At 42.2% G+C, this 17894-nt stretch overlaps 1 protein-coding gene across 1 annotated transcript in view; it reads left to right on the forward strand.

Moving 5' to 3' along the window:
- LVRN (laeverin) overlaps positions 1 to 13987 on the forward strand; it is a 62198-nt gene extending 48211 nt beyond the window's left edge. The window contains exons 15-21 of the mRNA XM_015416285.1: positions 3100 to 3253; positions 3929 to 4023; positions 6225 to 6332; positions 8653 to 8823; positions 10348 to 10488; positions 11671 to 11746; positions 13886 to 13987. Coding sequence (XP_015271771.1) covers positions 3100 to 3253; positions 3929 to 4023; positions 6225 to 6332; positions 8653 to 8823; positions 10348 to 10488; positions 11671 to 11746; positions 13886 to 13987 — 847 coding nt within the window. The remainder of the gene's footprint in view (positions 1 to 3099; positions 3254 to 3928; positions 4024 to 6224; positions 6333 to 8652; positions 8824 to 10347; positions 10489 to 11670; positions 11747 to 13885) is intronic.
- The last annotated feature ends 3907 nt before the right edge of the window (positions 13988 to 17894 follow it).

Raw genomic sequence — 17894 nt, forward strand, 5'->3', positions numbered from 1 at the left:
AAGGTGCCATTGGACTTTACACTTTTTCTATCAGTATATAATATAATATTTGAGTTTCAGGTCTCCCAGTTAAGACACTCTCCGACAACACACTTAAGCAGTGGTAGCTTATTGAGATATGCTTACTTTAGAAAACAGGCTCCATGTCAGAACTGAGGAAAAGGTGTGCAAAATCCCCTATTATAGATAATACAAAATACACCCCACACCTCTCACATATGTCACCATTCAGCCCCTACTGTTACTATGGCAACCCTGACAGATATACGGTGCCTTATCTATGTCCAGGCTTGGCAAAAGAGTCTCCAAGGCCAGCTCCCTTGGGAACTGGCAGTGGGGCACAATCTTAAGGAAAGTTATGGCTTCTACAAGCATCCACTCAAAATACCCATGCACTCCCCTCAGGAATTCCCTTCCCCCCTTAGTTATGGCAAGCAGTGAAGTAGAACAAGGTGAAATGAAAGCAAGGCTTGAGAGTGATCTCAGTAGCACAGATTTTTAATACATGTGTTAGCTTTACTTGAAAGGTTCAAACTTCTGGGATATGGTCATAAAGGTCATGTATAATGTATGTATTCACTGTAGTGAAGATTACATATGTGTGGCAGTAGAGATCTAGGATAGTGTGAGAACAGAAGGAATACTTAAATATTCGGTCTGTAATAATAGACTACTGGAATAAAAAATCAGTCAGGCATCAAAAAATGTGTTCAGTAAACGATCTAGAACATTTTCATGCATCTCACTTGCTTTAAATGAGCCTTGGCCCCGGTCACACGGGCCGGAAAACGCGGGGGTAGGCGTGGCTATTTGCGGCACCGCAATTAGACGCACGACAATGCGATTAGATGCATCGGCAGCAACCCACGGTTCCGGCCCTTGGCATGTGCGCTGCAACAAAGACGGGCAGAGGGAAAAGCCGCGCCGGCACGATCACACCGAGGGATTCCGGAGGCAGCCCGTGGCAAACCGTTTACTAGTACCTTCGAGGAGGTATTTTTTAATCATGCATTTTTGGCGCCATGCCACGGGTTGGCCACGGGTTCGCTCTGCTTGCCAGATGTTGTGGTGCAATCGTGCCCGGAAAATCTGCCATTCCATCATGGCTCTCCCGTGGCAAATTCGCCGTGTGACTGGGGCCCTAGTTAGATTTTTATGCATCCATTTTATGTAATATTAGTAGTGTAATATCTTTACAGAAAAGACAAAAAAGAAATTCTGGTTTTGAGGTCAAGTACCAACCGTAGTTTACTAGTTCAGAGACACATGTCATATAATGCCAGACGTTGATTTTGCATTACTAGTGAATTGACCCAGTATCTGAAGTTATAGATATGGAACATTTGGAGTAACAGCAAAAAATTGCCTTTATTAGCTAGTTTAGTTTTTCTCCAACTTAGGGAGCTCCACCAGTGCAGTCATCCCATATTACACATCACAACTTACAGTGCAATCATATACAGACTTACTTCAGACTAAACCCGTGGGGCATAGACTGGAGTAACTTTCCAGAGGATTACATTGTCATTCATGAAAGCCCATGGTGCGAGTTGTTCTTTATACTCCTTTGATTCTGCACACCAAACAGTTGCTTCCTATCCTATCTTTAGCTGGTTTTTTGCTCCTGTCCTCTTTCTGCTCCAGTTCTGAGCCCAGCCTACCTGTCCTGCCTTTTCCAGCCTCAGTCTGCTTCCTGACCCTGTTTCCAGCTCAGCTTCCTGTAAACTGCCTGTCTGGAATGTCACAATTCTGACTTTGCATTGTAAGCACATCTTTCTGTCTGTTGGACTGATCATGCTGAATCTTTCCTCCATCTGGCTGGTGACCCACAAGCAAATTAAAGGTAGAGTCATGTTTTCCCTGGTTGCAGGTTGTTATTTTAAAGTTATGCCGTGCCAGTGCACAATCATACGGAAAGATAATAAGGTAATTTTCCATTAAGATTTTCCACGGCAAACTCTTCAGGTGGAAAGCTGCTTCATGCAGTTTCCTGTGTTGTATTGCTTTAATGGAGTTTTATTTTCAAATTAATCCCTTATTTGTTTAATTTGAAATGTAGGTGTTCACTTAATTCTGGAATGTTTGAATTTTTGAGGCTCTTATTTTCTTTCTTTTCCCTATCAAAATTTGCAAATATTGGAACTATTGCAAAGGCACAGATCAATGTGGTAGCCATGTTAGTCTGCCGTAGCAGTAGGCAGGAGCAAGAGTCCAGCAGGACCTTAAAGACTAACAAAATTCGTGGCAGAGTATGAACTTTTGTGAGTCACTGCTCACTTCTTCAGATACAAAGGCACATTTAGGGTTCCATTTATTTTATGCTCATTCTGAAAACTTTAAAACAATAGATGAATGTTCTGAAACAAAGAATAGGAACCCAGTGGACCTGTCTGATTTCTGAGCATCTCTCCCCCCTCATTTTCAGTTCTTTGAGCAAGACTGACTGTGGCAATATATTGTAAAGCTCTTTTCAGCTGCAACAGACTGGCTGGTGGGAATTGAAAGGTTTTCATTTTGACTTATTTTGGGCAGGTCAGTGAGGGTAGGTAGATGTGATTTTTATAAAAGCCTGAGCTCTAGACTATGTCACCACAGTGAGGGCCTCTGACTCTAAAATCTTTCATTTTTCTCCTTTTGAGGATCTAAAAGTAACTCTGCAGTAACTCTGTTAGGGTCCTTCTGACAAGAACTGGAATGAAAATAAATAGGTAAAAGTTTAGAAAAGAAATGCAAGATTGTAAAAAATGTTGCATTCTTCCAAATCAAAATAGCAAGTAACAGTGTCTCCTCATCCTTAACAGCTATTCTTAATTTTATGCATAGTTTTTAATGTGTCCTCCTGTTTCTAAATGGATCTTCTTGCCAGGCTAGCAAACTCCTGTGCATAGCCTTGTATGCATTACTTCTCATTTGTAAATGGAAACCTCTAGGCTTGTAAAAGTGAAGGAAAAACCTGCAATTCATTTAGTGGATATTTTTTAGCTTTGTTGAAATGGAGTTCAGGAGCAGACTATTTAGTGGTTTATAGTTATTTTCATTTATTACTGTCTTTTCTTTTACCATTCTCTATTTACATAAAGCTTGATTTCTTTTAAATAGGTCTGGTCACACTGAAAATGATACTCCGCTATATTTAACTAAATACCTTGAAAAAGAAGATGAAATCTTAATTTGGAATGTGGTATTGGGAAAGCTAGAATTTACCAATGCAATGAATATTCTGAGTGATTATGAACTATATCCAGTTTTAAAGGTACATATATTCTTTTAGTTAATAAAACTTATACCAGTTATATGAGTGGCAATGATATGAGCAGCTTCCAGTGTTACATTGCCTTATTCAAGTTTCAAAAACGTGTGTAGAGAAGTGGCTAAAAGTGTGTTGTCCTTTGAAAAAGTCAGATGTGAATAAGTTTTGCAAAGCTCCCAGGGAACTGATTCCAGGATTTTCGTGCTCAATTGTAATTATTTGGGTCATCATAATAGCTGAATGGCAGTTTTCCAGCAATATCCGTATTCACATTTTCAGAACATAACTAGGGAGAACAAGCTGAGGGATTGCAGAGGAATCAAGGGGAAGGGGACAACCCTCCAAAATTCTCTCAGCTTTGGTGGCTTGAGCATGCTGACTTCTCCGCCTCCTTCCTTTTCTCCCCGTTTAACTCACTCTCAGCATTCACTGTGCCATTCTGAGCAGAGTTTCAGTTTTCTAAACCCATTGAATTTACTGGACTTGGAAGGATAGGGTAGATCTATTTAGGACTGTGCCGCCAGTCTCCTCTGGAACATTTTCAGTTCTCACCAGGTCATTTGTTGAGAGACTTCCTTTTTCTTTTTCTGGTTAATTTAAAAATTTTGTGTACTAGGGGAGCAGAATACATTTAAATAATTAATCTCAAAAAGCCATTTCTCTTTTTTCCCTCCAAAGAAATTCTTCTTAACGCGAATTTTCCCAATATATCATCGTTACGCAAATCTTCTTCGACAGGGTTTTGAAGTGTTGGCAGTTGACCATTATACCAAGTAAGTGCTTATAGATTTTAAAAGTGGACCAGCATGCCAATCCTTAAAAATACAGAATAGAACTAAATAAGTCTCACTAATGTGAGACTCACTTCCAAGCAATATGTTTAGTACTGAAGTGCATGTTTGAGGGATATTTTATATGAAAAAATATAAATAAGCACACATTTTAAGTTGAATATTGGTATGAAAATTATGTATTTACAAGGGGCGGACCCGCAATACGGGGGGGAGGAAGCTCCTCCACCTCCCATCCACCCCCCTCGGCTCTCTTCCCCCCCCGGCTCGGAAGCGAGGTCCGGGAGGCATCCATCTCTGCTCCTCCGTTCTTCCCTCACAACAACCCCAAGAGGTAGGCCGGGTTGAGCAAGAAAGTGTGTGACGCAGTACGGGCCGGTCCCGTGACGACAGGGAACCCATACCGCAACCTTCCCAGCAGCAGCAGCAAGCTGGGGCCACCGCCCTGTCTGCCCATGCTCAGAGTCACGTTCGGCGTCCCCGGGCGGTTCCGGGACCGAGGCGCCAAGTCCCTTGCCCCTCCCCGAGCCCGCCCCTTCAGTCTCGACTTGAGCAGCAGGAGAGCGGCCGCTTTCGCTTTCTGCGCCCGGCCGGCGAGATGGGAGGGACGCGTCACCACTGCTCCTTGGAGCTCCTGTGCTCTGGCTGCTGCTGCTGGAGGTGAAGGTGGGCGAGCGGGAGAGTGCCATGGGGCCGGGAAACGGGCAAGGGGCGGGGGCGTCTCTCGGAGCGGCTGTTCCCCCCCCCGCCCGGCTCCGAAGCGAGGTCCGGGAGTCTGCAGCTGCCCGGGCCTCACTGTTCCCCCGTGTGCACAAACCTCTCCCTGCCCCCCAAGTGCCCCTGAAGTGCGGATTTAGATATCCGCACAGAGGGGGCCAGTTCACTATTAGATATATAGATTATATTGTAAGGAGTTCAGGATGGTATATATGAATATTATTACTTTTATCATCTGATCCAATTGAATTATTTTGGCCTGAGACAAAGTGATTAGTTGAAAATTACTCAGTGAGCTTTATGTTTGAATGAGGATTTGAATCCTCATCTCCTCTAAGTCCAAAATTATTTATTTTAGATGAAAAAGTAGAAATAAGGCAAGTAGTTAATTGTGAAACCAGCATTATGGATGAAATTATTTTATATAAGACTTTTCAAAATCCTGAGGTATAAGTGGAGAGGGAACACTGTAATAGCATTAAAAAGTACATAACTATTCTTTTTTCATATGCTGCCACTTGACAGCAATAGCTACTGATACTAGGGGAATTTCAGACAGCCGATATGTTCCGTTTCAGGAACTGTTCAGTAACGGTTTCTGTCTGTCATTTCAGACAGAACCTTTTTAGTAACAGTTCCCTGACAGATTATATTTACTCTTTCAGACAGAAAAGCTTCTGGCTACGAAGCTTAGTCTATCAAGGACAGGTCCCATATGAGATATGGTCCAAGGAAATAAGGGCTAGTCCCTATATTAAAGGTAGCAACTCTAGAGAAGTATCTTAAAAACCAGGAAAATACACATATTAAGAAAACTTGTATACAACATCAGCAGGTTTGTAGAAACCTGTTGCTTAGTCTCAGGTGCTTCCATTGCATGACATTTTAAGATAAATGGTAGGACCACCCATGGGAACTAAGGTGTATGATTCTTTGAGAAACCTATTAATCAAGGCACATAATTATAAACTAGGGGCAGGGAACTTGTTGTACACATGCTGAACAGTGGCACAGCAGACCATTCTAGTCAGTATTCAGGGCCAGTCCCCTGCCCAAAGGACTGTGACAAACTCCATAGGTGCTGGGCACCCATTCGGGAACTCTGCTCACTTCCAGTAGAACCCTTCTCTCTCACCCTCAGTCCTTGTTTGCTGGCACACTATATCTTCACTGGTAGATATAGTCACAGACAATAGGTTGGGAACCTATAAAATCACAGAATTATAGCTTTGGAAATCAAAAGGTTATCTGCTCTAGCCATGTGCTGAAAGCAGGTCCATACACCACCTGTCCTGTCTCATTTCTTAAACAGATTATGAAAACCAGACTAGAACAGGTGAATTATGCCTCAGAAACCTCTTGATGAATTCCAGCAGTGTGTATGCACTGAATGCTGAAATACAAAATAGTTCGTGTGTTTCTTTTTGTAAACTTGTATTTATTTTCATTTTGGGTTTTGTTCCAAGAGATGCTATCGAAAGCCTCTTTAGAACAGCGTGTTTGCTTGGTTTCCACGACTGTTTAGACCTAGCTACTGAAATCTTCTCCAAGAGGATGGACAGCCCCAAGAACGAGTAAATACAATTTATACACCTACTTTTATATAAAGTTATAGTTAATGATTTGTTATATTATTTAGAAAATGTTTATGCCTCCTCTCACTCCAGGGAACCTGCCTGAAGCGGCTTACAAAACAAAACATAATAAAAACATAATACATTATAAGTTGTTAATTAAAACCTAGCATTATAAACTAAGCCAGAGCATAAAAACAGAAATCAATCAGGAGTTTAAAATAAATAGAACAGTTGTCAAGCTGTTTGTAAATGGAAACCTCCCTAATTAAAAGCCTGGGTAAAAGAAGTGTTTGGCCTGGGCAAGGGGCCCCTAGTGAAAAAGCTCTGTCTCTGTTTTCCACAGAGGGGCAGTATTGCTGCAAGGAGATCAGTGTAGGTTTCAGGTGAGGCTAATGGGGAAAGGCCTTCCCTGGGCAAGGGGCCCCTAGTGAAAAAGCCCTGTCTCTGTTTTCCACAGAGGGGCAGTATAAAGCACTTTCCATCCAAAAGGAGGCTGCTTCTTATCAGAGGCATAAAACTAATAACAGCCCCGGTCACACGGAGAATTTGCCGCGTGAAAGGCATGAATGTCAGGCGGATTTTCGGGGCGCGATCACACTGGAACATCTGGGAAGCGTAGCGCACCCGTGGCCAACCTGTGGCATCCCACCGAAGATGCGGAGTTAAAAAGTACCAAGGAAAGTGCACTAGTATCCGAAAAATGCGCAGCACAGGCAGGCATCGGATCGCGGGAGCACTAGTATCCCATGGCATCCAGCACCCGTCCACATCCCGTCGCAAACCGGATGTTTTTCGTAAGCGCACGCGCACAAAACTGAAAGTAGTGCTGCTCCGTGAAACTGCGCATTCGCACAAATGCGAAACGCTTGTGTGATCACGCTGCGCTGCTTCTTTGCCATGCTGCAGCATCGCCATGTGATCACCAGCTAACAGCCGAAGCATGGAGACTCGGGAAACCATGTGATCGGGCTACCGCGCTTTATTTTGCTCCGGGGCGAACAGCCACGCCTCCCCCCCACGTTATCTGGCCCATGTGACCGGGGCCAACATTTATCAGAACAAACAATATGATTAATGGGAACAAGATAGTACTCAAAGCACAGAAAGATGGGATAAGTTTTTAGATGTTCAGAATTGTGTTCAAGTGATGCAACAGACTATGTAACAGAATCCTTTTGTAAGGCTCTCTGTCTCTTGGGTTGGGTACATTAATTTCATAAAAGAAGAAGAAAGGAAGAATCATTGGTGGAAAATGTTGCTCTGTTTTACGGCTGAGATAGATTTACAGACCTGGCTAGGATAATCTATTTATTCATATTACCTAGGGAATGATAGAATATCACTTTGAGGTTTGATTACTATAGAGCCAGTTTGTTGTAGTGGTTAAGTGCACAGACTCTAATCTAGGAGAACCTGGTTTGATTCCCCACTCCTCCATTTGCAGCTGCTGGATGACCTTGGGCACGCCATAGTTTTGTCAGAGCTGTTCTGTCAAGGACAGTTCTGGAAACAGTTCTCTCAGCCCCACCTACCTCACAGGGTGTCTGTTGTGGGGAGGGGAAGGGAAAGGAGTTTGTAAGCCACTCTGAGACTCTGAGTGAAGGGTGGGGTATAAATCCAATCTCCTCTTCTTCTTCTGTAGTTGCTTGTGTCTGTGCTATGTGAGATTATAGAATTCCCATTTATATGGCCCTCTATGGAAAGTTCCATGGTGGACCCCTGGAGGTGACTATATTGATACTGCCATTACTGTGTATTTAATAGAAACGTTAATCTACTATTTTGATATTTTTGCCACGCTGCCATATTTACATCACTTTCTTCCCAGTTTGGTGTAGTGGTTAAGTGTGCGGACCCTAATCTGGGAGAACCAGGTTTGATTCCCCACTCCTCCACTTGCACCTGCTGATGTGACCTTGGGTCAGTCACAAGCTCTGGCACAGCTGTCCTTGAAAAAGAACAGTTTGTGTCAGAGTTCTCTCAGCCCCACCCACCTAACAGGGTGTCTGTTGTGGGGAGGGGAAGGGAGAGGAGTTTGTAAGCCGCTCTGAGACTCCAAGTGAAGGGCGGGGTATAAATCCAATCTCTTCTTCTTCTTCTTCTTCTTCTTCTTCTTCTTCTTCTTCTTCTTCTTCTTCTTCTTCTTCTTCTTCTTCTTCTTCATCATCATCATCATCATCATCATCATCATCATCAATGAGACATGTAAATCAGGGTCCTTAAAACTGATACATTTTATTTCTTTATGTAAATTGCTTTAATTCTGAAACAATGTGTTGTATTTTTCTGACCCTTGATATCATGTTCTATTTTACAGAGTTCCTCTTTGTATTAGCAGAACCATTTGTTGCTATGGTATTCGAATGGGTAGGGACAAAGAATGGGACTTCGCATGGAAAATGTACAGTAGTAATGATGTTGAAAAAAATGACAAATCGGCAATATTATCTGACCTGGCATGTACCCGTGAGCCATGGCTACTTCAAAGGTGAACATTATTATCAGTACATTAAAATATTAGAACTTGCCAAATTAAAGAGAAAAGCAGGTAATAAGTATACTTATCAATGTATATGTCCAGTTCTTGTCTGGTCAGGAAGTTTCTAAACACTTCATTTTGTGATCCTGTAATAATTATTGTTACTCTCTTGTTTACAAACAGGAAGATTTTATCTGGATTTTTTGGTCAAAATAAGTTTATTCTTAGTGATTGAATAATGAATTGAGGAGTGTGGACTGAAATGGGTAGCACAACTGGAAAAGAAAAATAATAACTACTGATCCATGAACTTTCCACTATCCACATTGTGGGTGGCTTGTGAAACAAGAAAAGGGCATCCTTTAGTGGATTCTACTGTTGACTAGATTCCTTTAAGAAATCAATATGGCTTTTTAAGACCTGGTTCTTCAGATAACATCAGTTTGCGTGTTATTGGGAATTCTTCCTTTTGCCACACTAATTTAGAATTTTCTCACTAATTATTCTTTGCCAAGATCCAATTGCAGTTAACTACAATATAAAAGCACAAGATGGATTCTTTCTAAATCATAAATAAATATTTGGTCATTGGCGCTTAACTAATAATTCTGATTGTCACTTGGAATTCTTGGACTAAAACTCAGTCCCACTGGAACAAAAAATGAAATTAAAGGTGATCCTAACAGGATCTGAGTGGAGTTTTATAAGGCCATCTTTTGATAACTGGCAGTTTCCCATGCACAGTCCTGGTTTCTTGAGGACTCAGCCACCACAGCGACTTTCAGCTGCAAGTTCACATGCCACAGAAGCCCGATTTGAACTGGGAACATGGTGCAAGGAGGGAGGGGATTCTACCTTCCCCCTGAGCCTTTCCCCCCACTTAAACTGGGCCTGGAAGGGCATTATTTGCCCCATGAGGGGACTGTATGTTCAAGATTCAGGGCATGTGCAGTGCCCCAATGGAACAATAATGCCTCCCAGGCCATTTCAGCTCTGGAAAATGGCATGAGACTAAAGCTTCTCCTCCCCCCACACTGTGGTCAAAATCCACATCAGGGCCTCTGGTGCATTGGAATGGAGCTCCCAAAGGGAAGCTGCAGCTATTGTGTGACTGCAATTCCCAATGGCGGCTATATGGATTAGAAATTTAGAGGGGGTCAGAAATTAAATATGAGATTTTTGGTAGCAGAAGCAGAAGCTACCAAAATCAGAATTCATTAATCAGATTTGCTGATTATGTGACAAAGCCACAGCCATGCAAAGTATGTTCCTATACATGAAGATTTTTACCATGTATTGTGAAATGTAGCAAGATTAAAGGATATTTAACTCCAGGGCTTTTTTCCCCGGGGGGAATGTTTTTTTAAATGTTTAAAAGTTCATGAGTTTTCAGTATACAGACTGAAAACTTCATTTCCCTCTGGAGAGTTCCAGCACCTCTTTTATTTTAAAGCCCTGTTTAACTCAGTAGTGTTTTATAAACTTTATTTTCTTGTATTATGAGTTTTATATATTAAATGCACTTCTCTACAGATTCTTGCAGTATACCCTCAACGATTCAATAATTTCGCCAGACCAGGTATCAGAAGTTATTGGTTCTGTGGCAGCAACTGAAGTTGGCTACCGGATAGCATGGAATTTTTTAACAGAAAATTGGTTGGTTTTAAGTAACAGGTATGGGAAGCATTGAAGCAACTTCATTTGCATTTTTAGTCCTAATGAACAGGGGGGAAATGTCACTTTTTTAGCAGCTGTTTTACTTTACTATTGATTATCAATAGAAAAAATAAGTAATTCAAACAGCAGTGGTCATTTTTACCAGTTAAGAGAAACAAGAAGTCTAAGAGGGGGACCTGCAAGGACTCACAGGGTGGAGCAATCCTTCGCTCTCTGCTTTGTCTCTCCTGCCCTCCCCCCACTGCTTTGCCAGGTCTGGCCTGCCTCCACCCACATGCTTTGGCTCTATATTCCCAGTATGCCTGCCTGGAATGGCAAGTGGTGGGGAGGTGGAGAAGCACTTAGGAGGAGATAAACTTGAACTGGCTCCAGCTTCCCCTTCTCACCTGTTCCTGGTAGCTGCCACCATATTTTCACAGACTGTTTTGGTTTGTTACAGCCTCCCAAAATGCAGACTGAGCTTCATTTGTGTGTGTGTGTGTGTGTGTGTGTGTGTGTGTGTGTGTGTGTGTGAGAGAGAGAGAGAGAGGTGTCTGTGCAAATGACACTATTAACTTGGAGGAATGTATTTCAAAATTATATTTCTAGAAATGTAGGGGTTCCTGTAGGTTTGCTGCACCCTATATTGGTTATTAGATGTAGGGATGTTTCCCAATTATTGATTTTTTAATCTGTTCTTCTTAGAGATAAAATAGGTATGATACAGGAAGTCTGTGATCAAATCTGCCAGGTTTTCCCTTTAAGGCAGCTTCAGGACCTTTGATTTTGATTTGGACAGTGGAACTGAGGAAAGGGAATTTAAATCTTTTGCTCTGAATTGTTGAATTGAATCTGAATTGTTCCCTGAAGCTGCTTTAAGTTCCTCAAGAGAGAGAAAAAATAAAGACACAATGCAGCTATTCTATTTTTTTCTTAGGATGACTTAGAGTGCATAGATCTGGATTAGGAAAATTGGACATGAGACAAGTTTGATCTCTCTCTACCCCTCCCCTCACTCGAAACAAAATTTGAGGGCCCTGAGATCTAGTCACAGGTCTCTGGTATCATCTTTATTCTGGCCTATAGTGTAATTTATGGATATATTTTTTCTTTTTCATGTCAGTCATGATGGCATACATTTAGCATCTAATCAAAATGTTTTCTCATACTTATGCATGCGCATAATACTTTCTGTTACAGGCATGGGAACGAACCATTACTTAGTTTCTTAGAAACTGCACAACATTTTATAACTACAGACTTACATATCCAAATGGTAAGTAGGTTAATAGAAACAGAATAATTACATATCTTGGAACAGTTGCCCACAGATGTGAAGAACTTGGGAAAAATCTAGGTGTGAATGTGTCTGAAATTAATTCTAATATTCAACTGGATGTTATGTCCATCAGAAGGCATATACAGGCAAGGTAAGAACCTTCCCAAGTATGGGGGGGAAATGTTAATTGTTAAACTAAAAAAAGAAGAAGAACAGCAACAATATGGACACTGTGGGGCCAGGGGGGAGATTCTGAGTTACCTTCTGGACTGAAGAATGTCCAATCCCCGACTGTGGCCTCTGTCATATGGATTCTTTAAACCCCAACTGCCTACAATCAGATAAAAAGGGGGATTAAAGGGTTGGTAGCATATAAGATACACATCCCTAAAAATATTTTATTTGGGAACCTGCTAGACCAAGACTAATTATTTATGAGGTAAGCAGAAATTGCTTCTTCATAGTTATCTGAGTGGACAGACAAGACACAAATGTAGATGAACAGCATAGGTTATTTAACAGAAACTGAAGTATTTAATATGGTATGGTCTTGTGTGGTAACGTTTCAGTATTATAAAGTGAACTGCTTGTCAGCTTTACCCCTATAGGTTACAAGCTTCCCCAGTGAGAGTAACTACTTTGTAATTGAGTCTCTGTTAATGTAAATAAACCCTGAGAGGAGATGTGATTCCCCTTTTTCTTAACAGGTTACCTCAACAGCTTCAAGGCTGCTCTTTTACTACACAGAGCTCTTGTTCACAGAACCTGCATGTGTAAGTTAGGAGTGAGGGCCCTCAACAGGATGCTTATTTGCTTCACTGAAACAAGCTTTCTTCCCTAAGCTGACCCCAAGCCTAACTAAAATCCAAATAAAAGCCCCGCTAAATTGAAACTCTTATCCAGAGCCAGAAAAATTCCCTGTCCAAGGGAAAAAAAACCTTTCCCCCTCCTCTCTTAAGCTGAGCTTACTCACTCCACTCCTCCAGTGGAGTTCCGTGGGCACTGATAGTTTGACAATCACCTGGATTTACTGCCCTGGAAGAGAGGTGGGACTTTGGGGGATGGTTGCCACAGCCCCCTTTGCCTTTCTGAAGCACTCTGATGAGAATGGAGTGCTAAGGACAGGTGAGAATCAGTTAATGTCTACAGTTGTGGGGATATCAGATGACACGCTTGAGACTGGGGGTGCTGTTGTCCTATGTGGCAAACCAGATAGGGTTGCCAGTTCCCAGGTGGGAGTGGGGGATCCCCCAATTTCATGGGCTTCTGCCTGCCATTGGCCAGCTGGCCAGCAGGGGGAAGCCCCACCCCCAACAGTCACGACCCCGCACGATGTCCTTGACATGATGACGTCATGTGGAAGCGATGTCATTACACCGGAGGTGTCACAGAGCGACACTCTGGTTTTTGGGCAAAACTCTATAGGTTGAGCCCAATTTTACCAGAGAGTTTGCCCCCAAACCAGAGCGTTGCTGTGACACCTCCAGCATGATGACATCACTTCTGTGTGACGCCATCATGTTGGGGACATTACATGCGGTGATGTCGCCCCACCCCCCATCTCCCAGAAAATTCCCTCCCACCCTCTACCAGCACCAGTTGCTGAATAAACAGTTTCCAGGGTCTATAGGAATCTCTGTGTGCTTCAGGGAAGATTCCTCCCAAAACTCTTTGTTGGAATTATTTTCCAGTAGTTAGCAGAGTGCTCAAGGCTATAACCCAGCAGAGCCCATCTGGTCAGTGTGTGTGCTGCAGGAACAAAGTTACATGGAGCCTCTTTATCTTTGCAATCTAATGAGAGTCCTTTATTATATGGAACTCCATTCTAGACAGGATAGAGATAGATTTCTAATCTAGTCTAACATGACCTGCTGTCATGCTGCCAAGATGGAGAAGTCTGGCAAAGTGGGGAGAGTCAAAGTGGAAGGAAGGAAGTTTTCCCTAAGAGTAAGAATCTACACATCAAAGGGATAGCATCAGAAGAGAAGGAAAAGATATTTAGTGTCCTAGCCGATCTATTTCTCTGACTCTTTTGTAGCCCCCCCCCCCCCGAAGTCTGAGGCTAAAAGACAGCGTAATGTCCTTCACTTCCAACACTCTTTGGGTCAGGTTTCTCCTGTTGACTCTTTGGTTTAGGAAGCAACTAAAAAGCCCCAAGGAAGCATATCTGTTCAGCATTCTTCATTGCTGGTCCTTGTGCTTTGTGTCTTCTTTCTGCTTTTTGACCCTGGCTCCTGACATGTGGTTTTACAAAGTCTTGGCTTCTGACCTCCTAGTTAGACTTCCAGTTTTCTTAGAAACTGTGGCTCCTGGTTCTTGTCTTGGCTTTTGCTCTTTACTCCATTTGAGACTCCTGATTCCTGGTCTTAGGTTCTGCTTCACTGCTGCCCATGACCCTGACACCTAAAAAGGAAAAAAAAAGGGGGGGACAGATTGTCTCAATCAGACTTTTAATGTTTTTTGTATCCTAGAGGGAAGGCAATTAGGCCAGGCTGCCCCATATTCCAAATGCTTAATTGCATCTAATCTAGGATGCTGTCCACTGTTAATATTTATGGCATTTGTATGCAACTTTTTCCCCTTAAAAGACCTAAAGCAGCCCACAGACACTTACCAAAATGCAAATCACCAAGTTAAGTAACACAATTAAAAAAAAACAAGTAGATCCTGGTTGGGTCCTGTTGCACAAGGCTGCTTCACACCAGGCCTGAAGCTGCAAGGCACAGGACAAGGGACAAGAGTCCTTGGCTCTTACTCAAGAGCACTTGCTTCTGATACCACCCAGGTTTTAAGTACCTGTGTTACCCAAAGGAAGTGTCTCTGATATTAATTGGGAGAATTAATGTAATTGGAGACAAGCGAGAGGGGGTAACTAGGGGGTCTCCAGCAATGCTTACAGGGATGGTTCCCTGAGAACTCTCAAAGAAACCAGACTCAAGTACAACAGGAAAGCTGTTTTATTACAAAAGAATAAGAGTATGGCATACATACAGAGCACACGGGGGACACACACAAACTATCTAAGAAAGAAAAGGAAATAGTGGGGAAGGATTTGGAGAGGGCAGTATTTACCAGGTCCTGGAGATCAAGGTCTGCAGAAGATGGCGAGGGAAGTGGCCAGTGTTTCCTGGAGAGATGCAAGAAGCCCACAGAAAGTGGGGGTGTAATGTTAGTGCTGAGAACATCCACACACTGCATGGAGCAGAGTATGTCCAGTTATAGGAAAAAATGATCATCAGGCGGTCTGATGTATGTGTGTCCCTAACACAATACCTTGATTGGATTTCCCAGGGTGAACAAAGACCTGGGGAAACCTGTGACAGTTTGCATGAATTGGATGCCTGGTGGATTTGTCTGATGTAATCTGAAAGTGTTAATGTTCTCTGATGACCCTTAAGTACAGGATGGGAGAGGCTATCGGGTTATATGAATAGCTTATTAATCAAGGTAAATGGGCGAGGGGAAGCACAACCAGATGTGACGAGGTCGCATCAAGGTGGGGTATTGCCTTCCTGAGAAGCCCATTGTTGAGATTAAGTATTTTTTTAGGGTGGAGGGGAGAGCTATTAGCAAGTCAGTACCCTAAATCACCTTCGCAAAATAGTTTCCCAGGCTTGTCTCTGCCCAGCATCCATTTTGTTTGATTCCAGCTCCATTTTTGTTCCACTTCCAGGCCAGGCTGTACAGTACGCACATAATTTGGGGGGTGATATTGAAAGAGTGGCGTCTACTTTCAAACTACCCTTCCGCAGGAGGGGTCTGGCTGATAACACCTACAAGGAGAAGAAGACAAACTTAGCCCAGATGAAACTCAGTTTCCTAACACACACCCCCCCCCCGAATTGTCTTTGGTCCTGTTCAGGCTTTAATACCCAGAAGGAGAGGATAACCAACTGATCAGAGCAGCTGCTGCCAGTTCTGACCATTCTGAAACTAAAAGGAATGCATCTAGTGATGTGCAAATGAAAGGCACTGATGGTGGCAGATCTTCTCTGCTTTCCCTTCAACACAATAACTGTTTCCAATTCTGGGAAAGATTCTTGGGGTTGCAAGACCCATGTGGAGTAATAGCTACATTGGTTAGTGGGCAGTGAGGAAGGGAAAGGGGACGAAATCACCCTTCTTGCATCTTCTGTTAGCACAAGCATGTTGCCGGATCCAACCCAGAGTCTGCAGGAGAGGGGGATTAACAGCAATTGCAGTCATAATTTGGTATGGAGAAAATTAATGTGAATTTATGTCATCTGGTCTTGAGTCATTCCTCAATGTTGTCCTTCCACGAAGAACAAGAATATAGGACTTGGGACTGGGCAGTAAGTATGCAGGATAGTAATCACAACTGTAGGGGAAAAGTGCACCTGAACAAAAGTGATAATGCGCCTTTGAATAACTTACTGTATTTATTATTGATTTTAGGTCCAGGTTTTTTTAAACAATACACTTACAGAAGAAGAAAGAATAGTTCCCAATGACATACTGCTGACAGCAAAATCTAAAAATAAAGAAAGGAAAAAAGCAATAACCAAAACTATCAAGTGGCTACAGAAAAAAATAGATGGCTAAAACTTGAGAACTCTTCCAAGTGTGTATTTTCCTCCAGTGTACGGGTTGCTGGACTCTAAAACTTTAAAAAGTAACACACTATTGTATAAAAAGAAATATCAATTCATGTTTCTAATGAAGAATGCTGCCTATGAGTGCAAATTAGACCATTCTCATTGCAAATGGAAGAATCAAATGAGAAAGATATTTACATCTTAGCAAAATCCTTCTTTTGTGAGAATGCACTTTTAAGAGCTGGCCTAAACAGAAGCAAAAGGAACATCTTGACACTGTACTGGCTGAATGAAGCAAACTTTAGTACTTGAAATACACGTCCAGAAAGCAGAAGAAACAAATGTACTCTCTGTTCTGTGGCTGATATGCTGTATGTGCAGCTTTGGGACTAAATATTCATTTTTCTTAATTCAGCTTTTTAACTTATGAAATGGAGATGATGGTGGTAATATCTAAATCACACATAACTATGATACTGTACCACATAACGTTTTCCTTACGATATGAGCAAGCAGTGCTCTGTAGAAATACAGTGCTCTTTATTTTACACTACAGTATTCTATATCAGATTTCTTTAAATCACTTTGGGGGAAAATCTGTACAAATTACTAGTGCTAAGAGTCTGTTGTTAGGCCTGTTAAACAGGTATAGAATGAGCAGACCATTAGTGTTACAGCAAGATCATTTGTTTATGAAATGCAGATGTGTTTCTTTGCATATATCCAGTGTTGTCGGATCTCAGAAGCTAGGTAGGGTTCGCCCTGGTTAGTATTTGGGTGGGAGACCATCAAGGAATATCAGGGTCATGGTGTTGGAAGCAGGCAGTGGCAAGCCACCTCTGAACGTCTCTTTCCTTGAAAACCCTGCAGGGTCGCCGTAAGTCATCTGTGACTTGATGGCAACAACAGCAACAAGAAAGTGAAACTGCACTGTTAAAGCCTTCGTATTCTAATTTAACAGATTGCTGGGAAATTAAAAAAAACTTGCAACAAAGAAAAATACAAAAGCCAAAACATGGAATTGCAATACAGTATTATAAAAACAATTATAAGCAGTGAAAATCTTGTAGTTAACCTGGTTTAGCATATACGGGAAACCAGAGCCCCCCCTGTGTCATTCGCAAGTTTGCGTTCCACCACCACCACGGCATGAAGGGAACCCTTTGGGTAGAAGGAGTTCATAAACGTCATTAACACAGGACAATTAAATTAGCTGTCATAAGTGCCTTGCCTTCCTGAGGGTGGTTATGGCAAGCTAGAGATCAGAATTTTTTTTGTTACCTATTCCCCTTTAGAACAAGTTACAGCAAATTTGGGATACTTGGGATTCCTTCCTCTTAAAGGTTACTGGTTATCTTGAGGAAGGTGAGGGCTGATTTAGCAGCATCACCCAAATGGAAATATATCACTGAAGAACATTATTCAGTGCCTGACTTTCAGTCCTCAGGCTGCTTTGTTGGCAGCCTTTGTACAAAACCACTGCTTACCCTTACCCAGCTTGTATGTGACCACTTTTCCTTTCTTGTGTTTATAAAAAGTTCTCTTTTTAATTGACAAGTGTTATGTAATTGAAATTGCCAAAATGTGTA

Source organism: Gekko japonicus, unplaced genomic scaffold, assembly GCF_001447785.1.
Source record: "Gekko japonicus isolate JY-2015 unplaced genomic scaffold, Gekko_japonicus_V1.1 scaffold692, whole genome shotgun sequence".
NCBI lineage: Eukaryota > Metazoa > Chordata > Lepidosauria > Squamata > Gekkonidae > Gekko > Gekko japonicus.